The sequence below is a fragment of the Meles meles genome, chromosome 14 (assembly GCF_922984935.1).
Source record: "Meles meles chromosome 14, mMelMel3.1 paternal haplotype, whole genome shotgun sequence".
In the NCBI taxonomy this organism is placed as follows: domain Eukaryota; kingdom Metazoa; phylum Chordata; class Mammalia; order Carnivora; family Mustelidae; genus Meles; species Meles meles.
In genome coordinates, this window is record NC_060079.1 from 9,110,828 (window position 1) to 9,126,400 (window position 15,573).

The following is a 15,573-nucleotide window of genomic DNA, read 5'->3' on the forward strand; positions in this document are numbered from 1 at the left end:
CTAAAAATAAAAATATATTAGAGAATTACTTCAAAATTAATAACCTGATTAAAACTAGATTTAAAACAAATATCCAACATTCTATCAGAACTAAATACAAATGTCTGGTATTGTCAGTCATGTACAAGAAACAGATTATCTTTCACAAAAACATATGACTAAACTTGGAGAAAATACAGTTAAGACAAATGAGGATTTTCTTTTTAAAGCAACAATATTAAGTGATCCACGAGAAAAGGGCAAACTACCCTTACACGTTTACCTAATATATGGAAGAAATCAGAAACAACTGCCTTTTATTAGCTCCTGATTATTCCACAAAGATTATAACATGGCAAGTTTTATTTTTTTATATATTTATTTATTTGACACAGCAGGTTTTAAAACAGAAGCTGGACAACCTCTTGCCAAGGCGAAGCCAGCTGGGTAAGAACTACACAGAAAGGCTGTGGAAATGACAATGATTGGGCCATGCATTCTAGGGATTCAGTCTGAGGTGAGGCCTGGAACCTGGAACTTTCCAAAGTTCCTCCAGGGGACTCTGATCTGCAGTCAGATCTAGGAAACAGCGGTATCACAAATTATCTATTCAATCCAGACAGTCTCTAAGACTGAGATTTTGTAACTCTGTGAAATGTTCCCTGTAACTATACAAATGAAGAAGTATCACCGAAAACCAGTCACTAACATGAACTGCTTTATACCCAGCACTGGACATTACACCACCTGAAACTGAAAGGTAAGGACTTCACAGGCAGTGTAGCATTTGATCTTTTTAACAACTCTGTGACTCCGTAATTGTCATCTTCCGAAGGAGGGAACGGGATCAGAGAGGGAAAGTCTTGCGGCCAGGAAGTGGCAGGCCCAGGACACAAAGCAGGCAGTCCCGAGGCCGGCTGAGCTGCAGACAAAGCAGTCTGCCCAGGGAGGCCCAGCCCCACAAGCGCACCTGCCGCTCAGCCATCAAACACACTGAGAAGATGAGCTGGCCAGCAATATTTCACCTTTAGATCCTCAAGGCACATTTAATAAATTCCAAAGATATTACAGCTAACATTTTTTAAATAAAAGACAACAAATTAGGAACAAAACTTAGGGAAAGTCTAAGATAAAAAGAACAAAAAAATTACATTTTAGAAGAGCTACAGTTATGACGGCATAAAATTAAGTTTCTGTGCATTAGAAATCACTGAAAAAGTTCTAAAAAAACATAAAAACTATTAACAGCTTCAACACAAAGAGTTTATACAAAAGGAAATATCAAGTGTGGAAATCAACAATTTATAGAAACAAAATTCAAAAAGTTAAAAAATGTGAGAAAATGTTCAATCTTAGGGTAATAAAAAAGGCCTTGATTTTCTGGTCTGTAAAACGGAATACCATCTTCTCTTGCAAAGTTACTGTACAAACAGAATGGGAACTAGTGAAAATGCGGATTTGGGAGGAACAGTCAAAACAAACAAAGACTCATTTCACTCTTGGTGCCAGAAAGACCTGTAAGGAGCCTCAGATGTGAGGTGCGGCTGCTCGAGCAAGACTGTCTGGCTTCCTAGGATGGTTTGACCTTCATTACATGTATGTCACAGGCAATTTACTAAACCTCTTTTTTGGAGTCCAAGTCAAACTCAGTAATAGAAATGCAGTTAGAGCCACTCCCCACTTCTCTTCTGTAATCTTGTCCTGAGGGATTTGATTAGCTTGAACAAACCCTTTATGTTTAGAACAATGAAAGCCTTGAGTCCTGAGAGATACTGCATTAGCCTGTGTGGAGTTAACATCTAACTGACGATAATTTGGTATTCTGTGTCCAGTGGTTTTTGCCCATGAGGGACAGATCCAAGAGACTGTGACACCATTACCCATCCCCTGTTGCGGGCAGGAGTCTGTGTGTCACTCCCAACACTGACATAGCTCACTGCAAAACCTCCCAGCTGTCTACTCTATCTTCCTGAGACCAAACCAAGTCATGGTCAGAATCCTTAGATGGTTCCACCACTGGACGGGTCTAGGCAAGGCTGGGGTAACTGAAGTCAATTACCTTTCACTTTGCCTCTCAGTGCAATGATGCCTCATCCCTGAAAATACTAGTCTACCTCCCAACCCCACTCTCCCATCCTCTATTACTCGGAGTCATTTATTGTTTCTTATTTCCTTCCTCATCCTTGGGATTTTCTTCTTTCTCAACCCTTTCTGCTGCTCCCTCCAGAAACAACGTTCTGTTCTAGACTCTCCATCTCTTCAGCCTCAGGCATTTTTGAGCTCCCTGCAGCCACTTCTAAATCATTACACTTTGCTTTGCATATGAAAAACTCGCCCTCAGTCAAAAAAGCTGTTGAGGTCTGGCCATACTACCCTGAACCCCCTTCTTTCTGTGGTCATCTGCCAACTTCCCCTCACCTACTAAAGGCCTGATTCGTGGTCTCTTTGTCCATTCCGACTCCTTCACCAATCCAGACACTTTGATTGTCTGGTCTGGGCAGCTTCCAGAAGTGTACAAGACACCCTTAAAAGTCCCCTTTTCATCTCTCACTTACTCAACCATCCCCAGGTCACAAAAGAACCACCCACATCTGCTAAGAAGGAAATATGCTGGAGTTGATTAGGGTTCAAGGAAAATACGAACAAATTAGAAAAGTCAGCGAGGAATCTAAAAGGAAGGATAATGGGAGAGGACCAGTAAAAATATTTTATAAAAACTCTAAGGGCCTAGTTAAAGTGAGATATGAACAATTTACTCTATATGCTGGATTTCTATAGATGGCTCAATGCCACAGTCTAAAGTAGTCTCTTTTCCACGAAATCAAGTTTTTTCTAACCAAAGTTTTTTTTTAATTTTTTAAAATATTTTATTTATTTATTTGACAGAGATCACAAGTAGGCAGAGAAGCAGGCAGAGAGAGAGGAGGAAACAGGCTCCCTGCTGAGCAGAGAGCCCATGTGGGGCTCAATCCCAGGACTGCGGGATCATGACCTGAGCCGAAGGCAGCGGCTTAACCCACTGAGCCACCCAGGCGCCCCTCTAACCAAAGTTTTAATGAATATATTTTTGCCGTGAATATTTAAAATAAGCTATAAAATTAGAAAATAACTAAAAAGATATAAATAAAAAATTTTCTGGTTAAGAAAAAACAATAAACAATAAAGAAGTCTCATTTTTTTTCCTGTTAGAAGTTATTTTAGCATCTATGCATGTCTTTCAAAATAATTTATAAAGCAAAAATGTGCAAATACTTTTGTTTTTTTAAAACCTGAAACATCTTTTTTTAGATGTTGTTCTTTTAACACAGACCAAGGACTTCACATTCACAGACATACCTCAAATGACTTGAACACTCTGGAAATGAGATATAAAGTAAACCAGAAAATACTCTTCAAGCATTTTGTTGAAATATTTAAAATAATTTACAGTCCATTTTATATAAACACAGTATAGTAAATGTGCCAGACATCAACTAAATGGCCACAGACAAGACCTGTAAACTGTATTACATTTAATTTCTAAAATCTTGGTTTCCTTATGGTTTGCTTTCTTTTCTGCTAAGTAGCATGATGGGAAAGGTGGGCTTCAAAGTTGCTTTGGCAAATTAAACAAATTCACTCATTCACTCATTCATTCATTAAATATTTAGTAAGTACCTACTACATGCCAGGAACCAGATTACATGATGGGAATACAATGGTGAGCAAAAACAAATGGGTTCCCCTCATCATGGAACTGACAGTCTAATGGGACAATTTCATTATTAAATAAATGAATATGAAAGGTATAAATTATTAAAGTCCCAAACGGCTGCAACATTAATGCAAAAAAAAGGGGGGGGGGACTAAATCAACACTTAAAAATGTTTTGTGTTCTTCATAATTCAGAAACAGCTTTCATTAAAACAAAAATCTTTTACGCTCTTTTGGAGAAACAGGATTAAAATGAACATGGGAATTATTCACTCACATCTATTTAGTAGGTGTTATTTGTAATTATTTCTCACTTAAGGAAGACCAATCCTTAAATATATATTCTTACATATTTCTTTTTTTTTTTAATATTTTATTTATTTTACAGAGAGAAATCACAACTAGGCAGAGAGGCAGGCAGAGAGAGAGGAGGAAGCAGGCTCCCTGCGGAGCAGAGAGCCGGATGTGGGGCTCGATCCCAGGACCCTGGGATCATGACCTGAGCCGAAAGCAGAGGCTTTAACCCGCTGAGCCACCCAGGTGCCCCTATTCTTACATATTTATATTAGTATCTCTCTGCATCACCTGAAGCATCGCTAGGTACATACAGGTTTCTTGAGAATAAGGATCTTTTCTGTCTCATTCACTGCTGTATCCCCAGCACCCAGGACAATGCCTGCCACATATTTAGATGTGCTTGACGTTGTATGAATGAATGAACGAACGACCTACCAAATGAACAACAGGGGCAGAAACAGCTACGACAACATGGGAAGAAATCTGGGCCCAAACAATAGCGTGAACTACGTGTGCTACTAAGACCCAGTGAGTCAGAGCACACAGCTACACGTGCCAGCTGATGGGACTTTCAAGTCCTCCATAAATGATCCCAAGCCAAGTCACTGCTAGCTAGCACGCAAGTAGCTCATCAGTCCGTGTTTTGAGTCTTCTAGAATGGTATAGTGGCTATGGGAAGTTAGCAGTGTAGAACAGAGGGCTCACTTCTTACCTAGATTAGTGCAACAGCCTCCTGGCTGGTCTCCCGGGCTGTACTCATGCGGCCCGTGTCCGCTCATGCCTACCACACCACCCAGCAGCCAGATCAAAACACATCACCCACTTGCTCAGCAACCCTAACGGCTCGCCATGGCTTTCAAATTAAAACCCAAGCTCTAGGCCCTTGCCTTTTTTCTCTTACTCCACTCCAGCCACATTAATATCCTTGTCGTCCTTCAAGCACTCGGGGCAACTGCAATTTCAATTCTATCCACTTGGAACGAGTTTGCCTTAGACTTTCCAATGGTTTCTCACTTCAACTCTCTGAACTAATACAACTGATCAACTCCCTTTCTATTTTTTTTTTTTTTATGGCGATAACACATTAAATGACATGACTATTGGTCCTCTCCACTAGTTTCTGGCAGTCAACAGAAGCTAAATATGTAATAGTTAATCAATTCAAACATTCAGCTAGTTTCCCGTCATCAAGGAGAACACATTTATGGAGAAAGTCTTATCACACTGTAAAAGTACGATGCTACAGTTCTCATATGCTATGATTAGGGAACATGAATTAAAATTTTGAAAGCAAAAATCCATTACTGAAATTAAAAGTTTCTTCCCAAGTAATATCAAAATGATTAGCTATATAAAGTATCAGTGGTTAACATAATATGGAGCCAATACTGACTGCAAACACAAAACATGACGTTTATTTACAGCATACCATGGAAGAAAACTGGTTTAAGAACAACAGTCCAACAGTGAAAGTTAGTGGAAATTCTGAAATGGGCAACATCCATTTGTGCCAGAGATTTAAAAAGAAACAAACAAAAAACCCCAGCAAACATAATGTCAGAAGGAGAGGTAAGCAATGGATAGCCCATTAAATGCTCTTTAACTGGTACGCTCTCCTCTACAAAATTACCAGGAAAACAAAATCAAAAGGCAAAACTGTACTTCATACAAATGCCAGCAACATCAAATAATAAACGTGCTTTTCCATTAAATATTGTTTCTGAGGTATAGAAAGATGAAACAAAACTATGAGAGGATAAGTTTGGAATATTCACTCTGGAATCAATTTCATCAAACAAAAGAAGTCTACTGTCTGTCAGTGTATTCTACCTAAACATTTAAAAAATTTTCAGAAAATACTGAATTATCAAAAAAATAATAAACACTATAAAAACATGCCAGCTTTGACAAGCAAACATATAAAGCCACAGAGACGCAACTTTCAAAACACAGTCACTTGAGCTCTGCGTGCAGCGTGACTTACTGTAAATGTAAAAAGCCACTGCACACTTAAGGACCTCAGGCATGTACCTCCACCCAAAGCCCCATGTTGAAACCCTAACCCCCAATGTGATGCTCTTTGGAAGTGGGGCCTCGGGAGGACCTTTAGGTCTTGAAGACTGGGATTAGTGCCCTTTTAAGAAGAGACATGAGCGAGTTTGCTTCTCTCTCTTCACCATGTGGGGCACGGCAAGAAGGCAGCCATGTGCAAACCAGGAAGACAGCCCGCATCAGACGCTAAAGCTGCCGGCTGTCTCAGCCTCCAGAACTGCAAGAAACACGCGTCTCTTGTTTAAGGCACTCAGGCTATGGTACTTTCGTTATAGCAGCCCAAACTAAGAGCACATACAATAGATTAAAGAATAGGGTCGGGGCGCCTGGGTGGCTCAGTGGGTTAAAGCCTCTGTCTTCAGCTCAGGTCATGATCCCAGGGTCCTGGGATCGAGCCCCGCACAGGGCTCTCTGCTCAGTGGGGAGCCTGCTTCCTCTCCTCTCTCTCTGCCTGCCTCTCTGCCTACTTGTGATCTCTGCCAAATAAATAAATAAATAAAATCTTAAAAAAAAAAAAGAATAGGGTTAAGGGGTGCCTGGGTGGCTCAGTTGGTTAAGCGTCCAACTCTTGATTTTGTCTCAGGTCGTGATCTCAGGGTCATGAGACCAGGTTCTGCTTCTGAGCCCAGTGCCCAGCTCCACGCTCAGCAGGAAGTCTACTTGAAGTTCCCTCCCTCTTTCTCTGCCCCTCCCTGCCCTCAAATAAATCGATCTTTAATAATAATAAGGCCAAGAAAAATGCACTATTCACTGAAAAAAAAAATAATGTGTATTCTGTGTTTCATGTTTCTCGTGCTGACCATTTCTAAAATACTAACAAAATCAACGAGAAAGGATGGCACGTTCAATTACCATGTACATGAATTTCCTACCAAGACAAAATCCCTGAAGTTTCATACCAATACAGACAGACAAAACGACTGAAGGGACTTGAATCACTCAGCCAAACTCTAACAGAGCTGTATTTGGTGTTCTTAAAAACAGAAGACACTACACAGATTTCTAATTTAAGAGAAATGTTTGGCTTTCATAGGGAAAACACAAAAAGATTTGTTTTTGTGAATGAATGATCAACTGCTTTCTATCTGTATACAGAGGAAATGAACAAAATCTTTAACAGGTGAATCAGATTCAAGAATAATACCCTACTGCCATGTTATCTCAGTGTCTTCTTACGTTGCAGGAAACTGGATATGACCCAGGCTTATCTCAATTCATGGGATAATGAACAGTGTCAGCGCAGTTAAGGACAGCATTATTCAATGGTGTGTTTGGTAACCAATCTTAAAGACGTCTCAAATCTTATTTCTGTGGGCATCTTTTGATAACAAATCAAACTAAAAATACCACTCAGTTTTATTTCCACAATGATTAAACTGGCTACATCAAACAAAACCCAGAATTCTACATGTGATTTAAATCCTACTTGAATTTTCTGAGGTAACGTAACACACCGGACAGAATATGGGACTTAGATGTCAGGAACATGTGTGGGACCCTTATAAGCCATTTTAACTCCTCTGAGCATCCACTATCTCATACAGAATGAGGTAATAACATGTGATTTCTGGGCCTGCTGTGAGCATTAAACAAACCTAAAAGAAAAACATTTAGGAGAGAAAAGAGAAGACAGACGGGCTTAATCAGTAACTACTTTAAAAAGGGGGTGAGTGGAGTTAAAACCACCTACACCTACCCTAAGCCAAAAAGTCTCTGGAAAGCTTTTTAGCCTCTGTTCTTTGCATGGCTAAAGTGGGAGAGATCACATGCTCTCTAAATCAGGGTAGTGTAAGGATCGAATGGGTTAACAGACACGAAAGCACTACAAAAACAACAAATAATGGGAGGAAGACCCAACTTTATTCTCGATACAAGAGCCAAGCAGGCAAAAATAAATAAAAATAATAATAAAAAAATAATTTATCATTTCTCATTTCCTGGCATACAGAATGTAATCTTTGTAGAACATATTTCCAACATTAATCATACCTCATATTAATTACTGTGTGATTACCTCCCTCACTAAACTAGCACTTCCTTCAAGAGAAGAACGTCAGCTTTGGTTTTTCCACGGCTAACATACTTTCAGTCTTAGAAGATGCTCAGTGCCTGCTGAACTGTGGTGTGCTGTTATTTACCCTTTCTGGTACGTAAGAATACATTCAGAAGTAGAAGAATTACCATTTTCCTTCCGTAATCTTGTTATGAACTTCTTAGGAGGAATCACCCCAACCTTCTTCTTCTGAGTGGCTATGCTATGGAAGAGGTCTGCTAGGCAGGTAAGAAGGTTCTCCTTCTTCCTAGGTTGGCTCTTGTATGCTAGAACTTTCTCCCGAAATGGACGACAAAAATAAAGTGCTTGAAGAACTGAATTACAGTAGCAGGTATTCCCAAACTAGAATAGGAAAAAAAAAAAATCTTGTTAAATATGGGGCAACACATTTTCAAGAGAATTTCCATGTATAGTTAAGAAAACAGAGAGAAGATAGGGCATTTATGGTCCTCATAAATTAAAAGGTATCTGAGAGTAGAAATAATTATTCTGAAGGCAAATCTGCCATTTGAACATTAAACGGATGCTCCAGGCATTGGTTTCAGGTTAAAATGGAAGGAAAATATATGCAATAAATTTGGCCTTCATGAAAACTAATTTAAAAAACTATACAGTTTAAACAGTAAGAGTACTTAAAAGGCTTAGACTTCTCCATAATTTTTTTTTCAATTCCCATTGTTACATTTTAGATATTAAGCATTTCATATATTATACGTTTTAAAATATTAACTCTCAAAAATTCTTTTGAAAAAACACAAAAGTGAGCTTTCTATCAGATTCTTAAGTGCCATCAAAAAATAAAAACAAGGGGTCCCTAGGTGGCTCAGTTGGTTAAGCGTCTATCTTCGGTTCAGTTCATGATCCCAGGGTTCTAGCATTGAGCCCTGAATCAGGCTTCCCTGCTCAGTGGGGAGTGTGCTCCTTCCTCTCCTCCTGACCCTCCCCGCAACTCTCCCTCACCACCTGCCACTCATGTTTGCTCTCTCTCAAATGAATAAATTTAAAAATCTAAAAAAAATTAATAATAAAAAGCAAAATAAAATGAGATCCTCCGAAATGTTAGATTAAAAATTTTCAAGGGCACCTGAGTGGCTCAGTCGGTTAAGTGTCTGCCTTCTGCTCAGGACATGATCCTGGAGTCCTGGGATCAAGCCCCACATTAGGCTCCCCGCCCAGCGGGGAGTCTGTTTCTCCCTCTGCTCCTACCATCCGTCCCCCTGCACCGTGTTCTCTCTCTCAAGTAAATGAATAAATAAAAATCTTAAAAACAACAACAAAAACTTTTCAGTATGCCAGCAGAACCACCACTGAAATGCTGAGATGCCCGCACATCATTCAGGTGCCTTAAATCCTCCACATGAACTGACTTTTTCCGGCCCTGTGTAACTACAGCCTACTGAACTTTAACCTCCTCCTCTTTAATAATAGGGGGAAATAATCCTACCTTATGAGAAAATGACACACAATTTGATCAACATTCATTGTCTTCCTTTTCCCTTCCCATTAACAGACGCTGGTTCCCAAAGCCAGCTGACAAAACACCCGTAAGTTGATTGATGAGGACTTGGGGAGACTTTGAAAGTGTAAGAGGAGGGAAGAGGACAATTCTCACAGCGCTACCATGCAGTGAGGTCACATACTCACTAACCTAAAAAGCCTAGGCAGAGGCGACTGTTTTAAGGGGCAGTGTCAAGGTGCCTGGCTGGCTCTGACGGTCAAGCACCGGACTCTTGGGTTTCTGCTCGGGAGCTGATCTCATCACGGTATCTGGTTGTGGGATCGAGCCCCATTTCAGGATCTGTGCCCAGCACAGAGTCTGCCGGAGATTCTCTCTCCCACTGGCTCTACCCACCCTCAACTTGCACACACACTTTCTCTCTAAAAATACGTTTTTTTTTTTTTTAAAGGGTAATGTCAAACATATCCATAGACATGTACAGTTGCTTATATTTAAAAACCAGGAAGGTAAATTAAAAACTAATAAAAATGGTTATTTATAGAGAAAGAGGAAAGAGGAAAGAGGAATCAAAGTATCTTTTTAAAAATATTTGATTTGCACCAATTTTTTTTAAACTAAATTAAATAAAAAATATCTCAGAGGAAAAAAAAGAAATTCCTAAAGCTGAAAGGAAACAGAGGTCAGTGAAACCTAAATGTTTATCCAGTCCATAGGAGAACTACACAAAAAATTAGTTCGAGCAACTTTAAAACATGGAATTTTTACTATACATGCGTACTGAAATAGTCTAAGAATAAAAAGAAGAAATCTTTTTTTTAGTAATTTCTTTTTTTTTAAGATTTTACTTTATTTACTTGACAGAGATCACAAGTAGGCAGAGAGGCAGGCAGAGAGAAAGGAGGAAGCAGGCTCCCTGCTGAGCAGAGAGTCCGATGTGGGGCTCAATTCCAGGACGCTACCATGACCAGAGCAGAAGGCAAAGGCTTAATCCACTGAGCCACTCATGTGGCCAAAAAGAAGAAATCTTAAATGCATTCAGTAATCACATTGTTAGAACTAATCTATTAACATTGTTATTTTGAAACTACTGTGGATTTCTATAGAACAAAGTAAGCAAAGAATTACATTAATATCCTTAGGAACCAAAATTGTTAATGCAAAGGAAGAAAGATACAATAATAAAGATAAGAGTAAAAGTCCCATAACCAAACTGGAATTTCTTTCTTTTTTTAAAAATTTATTTGATAGAGAGAGCAATCACAAGTAGGCAGAAAGGCAGGCAGAAGGGGACGTAGAAGCAGACTCCCCACTGAGCAGAGAGCCCAATGCAGGGCTTGATCCCAGGACCCTGAGATCATGACCAGAGCCGAACCCACCGAGCCACCCAGGCGCCCCTTAAATTGGAATTTAGAGTATTAGAGTATTAGACTCTAATACTCTAATTAGAGAATTAGAGTATTAGACTTATGTCTGTGTGTGTGTGTGTGTTTTCAACTTCTATCCACTGAAAGGCCTAGTAGCAAGTTTCCCTGGCACACAGACTGCAGTCTCTAAAAACCTTTTTCCCACATAAAGGAACTAGGATGTCTTACAGATATGGCTACACTAGGTCTGGGACAGGAAATATACAAATATAGATCACCCTGGAATATCTTTTTGCACAGATTCAAGAGCCAAATTTCATCAAAAAGAAACACTGCAATTGATAAAAAGCACATTAATTATATAAATATTTATGAATTAATAATGATATTTTATCAAACCTTTCATTAGACTCCATGGATGCTATAAACTAATACATAAAAGGAGAACATCAAAGTTTTATCTTGCCCCCCCCACCCGAGAGCTAGCACATGAGCATGGGGGTAGAGAGTAGGGGCAGAGGGAGAGAGAGAATCCCAAGCAGGCTCCACACCCAGCATGGAGCCAGACAAGGGGCTTGATCACAGGATCCTGAGATCATGACCTGAGCCAAAATCAAGAGCTGAATGCTTAATCAACTGAGCCATCCAGGTGACCCTTATGTTGTCTTTTTTTTTTTTTTTTTAAAGATTTTATTTATTTATTTGAGAGAGAGAGAGAAAGAGAGAGCATGAGAAGGGGGAGGGTCAGAGGGAGAAGCAGACTCCCCACTGAGCGGGGAGCCCGATGTGGGACTAGATCCTGGAACTCCAGAATCATGACCTGAGCCAAAGGCAGTCGCTTAACCAACTGAGCCACCCAGGTGCTCCCTTATCTTGTCTTTCTTGTAAGAGTATTTCACAGGGAACTAAAGAGTTGATGAAGTTCCAGCTTATAGAATAAATCCAGCTAATAAATTCAGAAGAAATGACTACAAATAATGGAGTAGGAAATAATTATCAATGGATACCAAAAGCATTAATGGCTGATGGGAACTTTAAAAATGATCTGAAGCCCCAGTGCACTCCAACATCATTAAAAATGAACAGCCAAACTTTTGTCTCTTGCAGAAATATGCAGCAACTCTTATGAAGAATTCCTGTCTTAAAAAACAAAAGCACTACATTTTTTTAAACTACTAAATTTCAATCACATGTCTAGACCTATCTACCAATTTACAAGATATTTAAGGAACAGAGAAATGAGTTAAACAATGCCACAAAAAAAGAACAGAACATGAGGCCCAGTGAGAATATATGATTTTTACATTCCTATTGGTGGTCAGAGCCAAGAAGTGGTTTCCATAAAAAGAAGTGCTTTTTTTTTTTTTTTTTTTTTAAAGATTTTATTTATTTATTTGACAGAGAGAGATCACAGTAGGCAGAGAGGCAGGCAGAGAGAGAGGAGGAAGCAGGCTCCCTGCGGAGCAGAGAGCCCGATGCGGGACTCGATCCCAGGACCCTGAGATCATGACCTGAGCCGAAGGCAGCGGCTTAACCCACTGAGCCACCCAGGCGCCCCAAAAGAAGTGCTTTAAAGGCTTTCAAGGTAAATGCTAAAAGAAGCAGATGAAAAGGAGATGACGCATTGGTACTACTGATCGATGTGACTCTGGGTATACTTGAATAAAGCCTATCCGGGGGCTAAGTACACCTGCAGTAGAATCTACAGTATTACTGAGATTAATTTACCAATTATTCAGTATCAATTAGTCTGAAAAACACTAGTATTTGTATCACAGTCTAATGAAGCTAATGACCAACAAACTATGCCTCTGCCATTGGAGAGAAGAGTCACTTTCCATCACTGGACACTTCTGTTAAAGAATAAGCAATAGGGATTCGAATGACTTCCACAGAGCAGGTAAAAGCAAAAGACAGCGTCTCACAGTATATTAGAAAAATGTATAATAAAAGTTGACCAAATTATAAAAAAAGAAGCAAATGGAATGATAAGCTAAGGAACCAGATGGAGTCTATTATTCTGTACAGAATGCTGGAAGGTAGACTCCTGCTCATCTTCTGAACGTAAGGCAATGAGTAACATTATAATCAATTCTCTGAGGTCTTCTCTTATGGTCTTGCACTGATCTTCATCAAGCCCATTAAAGAAAAATCAAAGCTTCAAACTACTACAATTTCTCCAGAACAAGCAATAACTTTCGATCTTATTCATAACTCTGAAAACTGTTCTTCAGCTTCCCTGACAGTAACTCTCTTCCAAGTTCCTAAAACCTAAAAATGTATCTCTCTTGTGTGTAGCTTTCATACAAAAGATTGTCTGTGATGATTTCCCCCATACTCCTGTGTCTGAACGCTCGATTTCCAAAAGACATTGCTTTAAGGTTGAAACCTACCCTATGTCTTCTCAGCTTGTTTTGAAGATCAAAGGTATAACCAGGTTTAAAATAAGGGGAAACAAATTTTAAAAAGCTGCCACTCTCCTCAAGGTCTGAGCATTGATTTTTTCAGTTGCTTACTGAACACAATGGCATCCTCGACTGCCTTTTGCTCCCAGTTTTAAGATAAATGCCCCCTGCACAAATCTTTATCATAGCCCCATCACTAAGATTATCTTGAGCACACATCCCTAATAAATTCAAATAAAAATTATGTGCTACATCATATATATGAAAATACACTTTTATAAAATGTAAATTTATATACATAAAAATATACATTACATACAGTTAGCCTTTCCACAGTGCAGGAGTTAAGGGTGCTAACCCCTCACATAGCCAAAAATCTGCATGTAACTTTCAACTTCCCAAAAACTTCACTAATAACAGACTACTGCTTACCAGAAGCCTCACCTATAACAATTAATTAACACACATTTTGTATGTTATGTGTATTATATATAATAAAGTAAGCTAGAGAAAAGAAAATGCTATCAAGAAAATCATAAAAGAAAATACAATACTATACTGTGTACCAAAAAAAAAAAGCAAACTGCATACAGATGGACCTAGACAGCTCACCCCTGTGTTGTTCAACAGTCAACTGTATAACAAATGTGACTGAGACAAAGTAAATATGTAAAATTTTTCTTATTTACATTAATTTTGTTTTCACTAAAAATTATTAATATTCAAGTGAGATCAATGAAACAGAGTACACTTTGTGATAAACTGTGGGTTATAGATTTTAATATTCAATTGCAGGTCTGAGTTTATGTTCAGTTATTTCGATATGTGGCTTTAATGGCAATCAAAGACAGATACACAGGGGCGCCTGGGTGGCTCAGTGGTTTAAGCCTCTGCCTTCGGCTCAGGTCATGATCCCAGGGTCCTGGGATCGAGTCCCACATCGGGCTCTCTGCTTGGCGGGGAGTCTGCTTCCTCCTCCTCTCTCTCTCTCTCTCTCTCTCTCTCTGCTTGCCTCTCTGCCTACTTGTGATCTCTCTCTGTCAAATAAATAAATAAAATCTTTAAAAAAAAAAAAAAAAAAAAGAGACAGATACACAGATGCATAGACAGGTCCAAGGGGGAAAGTTTCCTTTACGGCCTTACTGTACTTTCTAAATTAAATTCTCCATCCTGTCTACCAAATTTGTTTGAATTCACTGGAGTAATCATCCGCCTTGAGAGCAGCACCGCTCAGCATCAAAGCGAACAGGCTCTGAAAGCGAACTCTAGGCCCAAGTCTGCTTCTGCTCTCTAACCTCTGGAAACTGCCACGCCACTCTGCTCATCCGCATCCTTGTGTGTAAATGGGGTTTGTAACACAGGGCCCACCTTCTAAAATCTTGAAAAGAACTAAACTAATAATCCACACGCAGCACTAACAACAGTTCCCAGGACTTCATCACTGCAGTTATTTTTGAAACTATCTTTTGAAGTCACTTGACCATTTTGAAAAATTAGATTAAGAGAAATTAAATCGTATCATCTCTAAATCTACCTTGAAATTGTAATAGTTTATAAACACATAAGTGAATAAGAGACAGTTACACTGTCAACTCTTTGGTGCTATGGAACCTGAAGTGACATAGGACCACTTCACACATAGATAGAGTGTGGATACCAGTATCAAATATTTAGTAAGAATTAATAAGGCTGGGGCCCCTGGGTGGCTCAGTCAATTGAGCATCTGACTCTTGATTTCAGCTCAGGTCATGATCTCAGAGTCCTGGGATGGAGCCCCACATCCAACTCCACCCTCTGGACTCCACCCTCCATGGGCTCCACACTCAGTGGGAAGTCTGCTTGAGACTCTCTCCCTCTCCCTCCCCACCCACTCACCCACCCACCTCCAGCCCCGTTTGGGTGCACACGCTCTCCCTCTCTCTATAAAATGAATAAAAGAATCTTTAAAAACAAGAATTAGTAAGGCTTAGCTCTCATTTTTAGATAAAAATAAAGATTAGTGATTCTGTATTTCTTCCCACAGCCCAATCGTTCATCTTACGTATATCATTTGGAGACTACTGGTGTTTACCATCATGATGTTAACAATATTGCCTAAAAAAAGTTTCTAAATGTTTAAATGCTCCACTGTCCCCCGTGCTGGAGGCTGGCGATGATGATGCCTATCCTGTGAACATCCCCTTCTAAGGCAAGACCCTCTTCCTCTACTACAGTTTAGGTGGCCCTGTTTTTTAACACCATACCCAACATTCCCCTACTCACCAATCTCAC

The 15,573-nt window shown here is 39.5% G+C and overlaps 1 protein-coding gene across 4 annotated transcripts in view; it reads right to left on the reverse strand.

The window, feature by feature from the left end:
• USP12 (ubiquitin specific peptidase 12) overlaps positions 1 to 15,573 on the reverse strand; it is a 161,379-nt gene that overhangs the window by 26,488 nt on the left and 119,318 nt on the right. Inside the window, exon 3 of one of the 4 annotated variants that reach the window (XM_045978533.1) lies at positions 8,203 to 8,416. The exons of the other annotated variants lie outside the window; for them this stretch is intronic. Within the exon in view, the coding sequence (XP_045834489.1) occupies positions 8,203 to 8,416 (214 nt within the window). The remainder of the gene's footprint in view (positions 1 to 8,202; positions 8,417 to 15,573) is intronic. 4 annotated transcript variants of the gene reach the window in all.